A 3,867-nucleotide genomic window follows, 5' to 3' on the forward strand; every position below is an offset into this window, starting at 1 on the left:
TTTCTATTGATAAGGGCGAAGTTTTATTGTTACGGTCATATCCTTAATTTGACTGTACAAGTCTGCAGGTACTATTTTTCGTGTGATTTATTACTAGTCCTTGGCTAGACGACAGCAAGCCGGAGGAAAAAGGCAAAGAGAAGTTTCTCGATGGGAGGTTCTCCGTCAGCATCTTTGCAGTACAAAAAGATCTTATCCGGCTACAGCAAGCCGATCAGCTGTGGCACGCCACTGTTAAGCTCACCGCAAGGACCAGGAGTTAGCCGCCCTCTGGAACACGCTAGCTAGTTTTACAAGAAATTTACATAAATCAAGCCGAATCCAGTAGGATTTAGCAAAGAATCCTCCATTTCGAACTCACACCCTACGAGCCTAACCTTGACCATAGTCTAGTAGTGTTGCAACTTGCAAACTGGAACTGAAACTGTCCAGTTGCAGTCAAGGAACATTCGGGCAATCTATCGATCCAACAAAACAAGCGCCCAGTTGCAGCTTGTCCCCAATCTCCAGGTGCACAGGAAGCCAGGACAGGAGCACCCCAACTCGCCGGTCACCGGTCACCACCACACCCCGGAAGGCCGGCCCCCCATACTCTGTGTGACTGTGTGCATGCACTGAGATGGGAACTTGGCCGATTCCCCCGACAGCTACGTGTCACCCGCGCGCGCCAATGGACAAGGCCTTGTGCCGGACCCCCATCCCATCAGCCATGGCCATCGCTTGACCCGGCCGGCTTCGTGCCTGCTCGCCCATCCTCTCCCTTCTTGATATACATACACCGCAGTCCGCACCGAGCACGGGCACCAGCACCACGGCAGCACGAACGACGGCCCTGCTCGTGCATGGTGCAGCCTAGCTCCCCGCCGCCGGCGACCACCACCACCACCACATGTTGCATGAGCAGCGGGCACCGGCAGTAGCAGCAGCAGCAGCGCCGCCGCCAGTGCCTTCGGCGCCCAGCAACGACGGCGGCGATGCCGCGGGCGGGGACGAGGGCGCCGCGACGTTCCGCGACATCCACCCTCTGACCCCCGACGTGCCGACGCCCCCCGCGCGCACGGCCTCCGCGTCCTGGGACACCGCCAGCCACCGCTCCTACTCCACCGAAGAGCAGTACATGACGATGAGCCGCGAGTTCACGGCCATGGTCGCCGCCGGGGCGACCATGCAGACCGGCCCCAACTCCAACGGCAGCGCCGGTGGAGGCGGCTACGACAACGGCGTCGACCAGCTGACCAGCATCGGCGAGGACGAGCTGGAGGAGACCAACCCGTTGGCCATCGTGCCGGACAGCCACCCCATCGCGACGCCGGCCAGGTCCAGGGCGTCCGGGCTGGAGGTGGTGCCCGCGGGGCCCCCGCCCCCGCCGGCGCATGTGGAGGCCAGCCAGGTGAAGAAGGAGGAGGTGGAGACCAAGGTCACGGCGTGGCAGACGGCGGAGGTGGCCAAGATCAACAACCGCTTCAAGCGGGAGGAAGTAGTCATCAACGGATGGGAGACCGAGCAGGTGGAGAAGGCATCCGGATGGCTCAAGAAGATCGAGGTAATAAACCCTGTTCTTCTTAATTTCCCCTCTTTTCTTTCCTCTCAGATGAAGATTTCACTGCGCATAGCTGCTCTGCTCGTGAGTGCCCCTAATCTCTGAATTCTTATGAGCGCTTGCAATTAGAGCCTTATTGGCTTTCTAAATTGAACATATCAAGTGAGGTCTGGTACCTCTGCCTGCACCTGAGATCAGCTTAATAGTTCTTTGATTGTTTCACGAGAAGAGAAAAAAGAGAGTGCAACATGGCAAACACATATGCTAAATTGCTGGTTTTTTAGAGTTATACAAATCAATATGGTTTGAAGATGATCGTCGATGCAATTAGCATCTGTGTGATTTCTTACAGTGAAACTGAAACAGAGGGCCGTCTTCAGAGAACTCTGAAATATTCAGTCTCTTTACAGGAGAAAAAAAAAGAGGCATTCAATTTGCTCTTGCAACTTAATTTCCATCGATGAAATAAAAAGTACCTTCAATCATGTCATGTACATGCTTAGCCTTACTATCCTGGATGTTCATCTCGATCGCAGTATAAACAGAGCGTTTAAGCAACTTGTACGCATGTCGATCTCCTCGATCATTTGGAGCACGGCTTACTGACGGATTCTTCCCGATCACTTGAATTATATGTACAGAGGAAGCTGGACGAGCAGCGCGCCAAGGCGGTGGAGAAGACGCAGAACGACATCGCCAAGGCGCGGCGCAAGGCGGAGGAGAAGCGGGCGTCGGCGGAGGCCAAGCGGGGGCTCAAGCTGGCCAAGGTTCTGGAGCTCGCCAACTTCATGAAGGCCGTCGGGAGGGTGCCCACCAAGCGCTCCTTCTTCTAGCCGGCGACCCGGCAGGCCTTCGCCGTCCCTGCTCCACCACCGCCTGTTCTAGCCGGCCCTGCGCCTGTTTGTCCTGAACCTGTTGCTGCTGCTGCTCCATCACGCCTAGCTAGTAGCACGTTTGTGTGACGATGTATGCTTCTGCATCCGAGAACCCTAACTGTAAAAAGGATTTGTACGCTGTATACGATGTATTGCCGCTGCTTTGTGATGCCTGTGATCCATCACGGCACAGAGGGGCTTTTTTCTTCTCTTTTTTGTTGGCTTGTATATCGGATCCATCCGTATGGTGTTTGAGTGACTTGTTTGCGTAACTGTGCAAACATTCAGAACCCCAACACTGCAAGAGCTGCTACTTGTGCGGAGAATAAAATCTCGTAAGAGAACAAGTGACAAATCGGAAGGCAGATCTCCTTTTTTTTTCTAGCATTAAACCTGGGCCACTTCACCGCGGCAATATGTGAAGGGATCAGTTTGGACATACGGTTTTCTTGCGTTTCCCCTACCGTCTGCATAGAATCATCACAATGATTGGTGCATTAACGTCTGATCATCATCCCGTATCATGATCAGAAGCTACTACTGTTCCTACATGCCTATTTAGGCATCTTTCAAGAACCATCACAAGTTCTCATGTCTCTGAACATGGCATTAGCTGTCAGGCTCAGGCGTCATGGCGACCGATGAAGAACGGCATGGCGACTTCGAGAACCAGGACAGCGAGCTCCTCCTCGCCCTCGTCTGCACGTCGGCCGATCAATCGATTTACCCTTTTCCTCATGACAAGGCAGCAACGCTCTTGGTCCATGCAATCGGAAGAGGGCGATCGATCCAATCCAAGGTAGGATGAAATCATGAGAGGGACTGGTGTGATTGACCGGTGGGTTTCTTGCGTGGACAGGGGGACCGGCATCATTCGTGGCCGTAACATCGGCGACGGCGAGATGCTTAGCCGCTTCTCGTTGGCACTCACCGTAGTCCAGGCGGACCGGATGGGGACCGTCACTTGCGAAAGGCGACATGCGACCTCGCAGATTCCTACCTCATCAGGTCTCCAGATGATGCCGCGTGCAGGAACTGCTGCTTGTTTTTTTTGTGGTGACCCCGCCGTTTCTCATTCTTGGCTTGGATATTGCCGCCTCTGCCTTTTGCGGTGACCTCTGTAGTCTGGACTGTTTGTTATCACGCACAGCCTGAAAGTAGAATGATAAAAGGGAACCCATGGGTCTGCTGATCTGGTGAGATGAACATGTGGATAATCGGCTTGGTGGGGTGGGGGTGATCAAACCGATTGTTGTGCGATACCCATCTTCGTTTTGTCATAGAAGTTGTGAAGTGTATGCCTTTAGGCTTTAGCTGTGTGTTTGTCTTCATGTTCAGTTTAAACTAGCAAGGTGGCCCGCGCAAATAGCACGGGAATCTAGCTTTGTACTAATATTTAATATCTTTTATTTAACATAAAAAATAAATTTTATTTTATTGCTTGCGGGACCA

The 3,867-nt window shown here is 53.2% G+C and overlaps 1 protein-coding gene across 1 annotated transcript; it reads left to right on the forward strand.

Moving 5' to 3' along the window:
• The first annotated feature begins 707 nt into the window (after positions 1–707).
• Positions 708–2,770, forward strand: LOC120689800 (remorin 4.1-like). The gene is made up of 2 exons (XM_039972199.1): positions 708–1,543; positions 2,182–2,770. Exons 1-2 carry the CDS (start codon positions 890–892, stop codon positions 2,371–2,373), a joined length of 846 nt encoding a protein of 281 aa, XP_039828133.1. The 5' UTR covers positions 708–889; the 3' UTR covers positions 2,374–2,770.
• Positions 2,771–3,867: the final 1,097 nt, after the last annotated feature.

The sequence above is a fragment of the Panicum virgatum genome, chromosome 9N, assembly GCF_016808335.1.
Source record: "Panicum virgatum strain AP13 chromosome 9N, P.virgatum_v5, whole genome shotgun sequence".
Taxonomy (NCBI): Eukaryota; Viridiplantae; Streptophyta; class Magnoliopsida; order Poales; family Poaceae; genus Panicum; species Panicum virgatum.

Excerpts from the sequence above, each read along its gene's own strand:
- LOC120689800 (XM_039972199.1), top strand. The coding sequence starts at position 890 with ATGTTGCATGAGCAGCGGGCACCGGCAGTAGCAGCAGCAGCAGCGCCG. Across the intron at positions 1,544-2,181 it reads GATGGCTCAAGAAGATCGAG|AGGAAGCTGGACGAGCAGCG; the intron begins GTAATAAACCCT and ends TTATATGTACAG.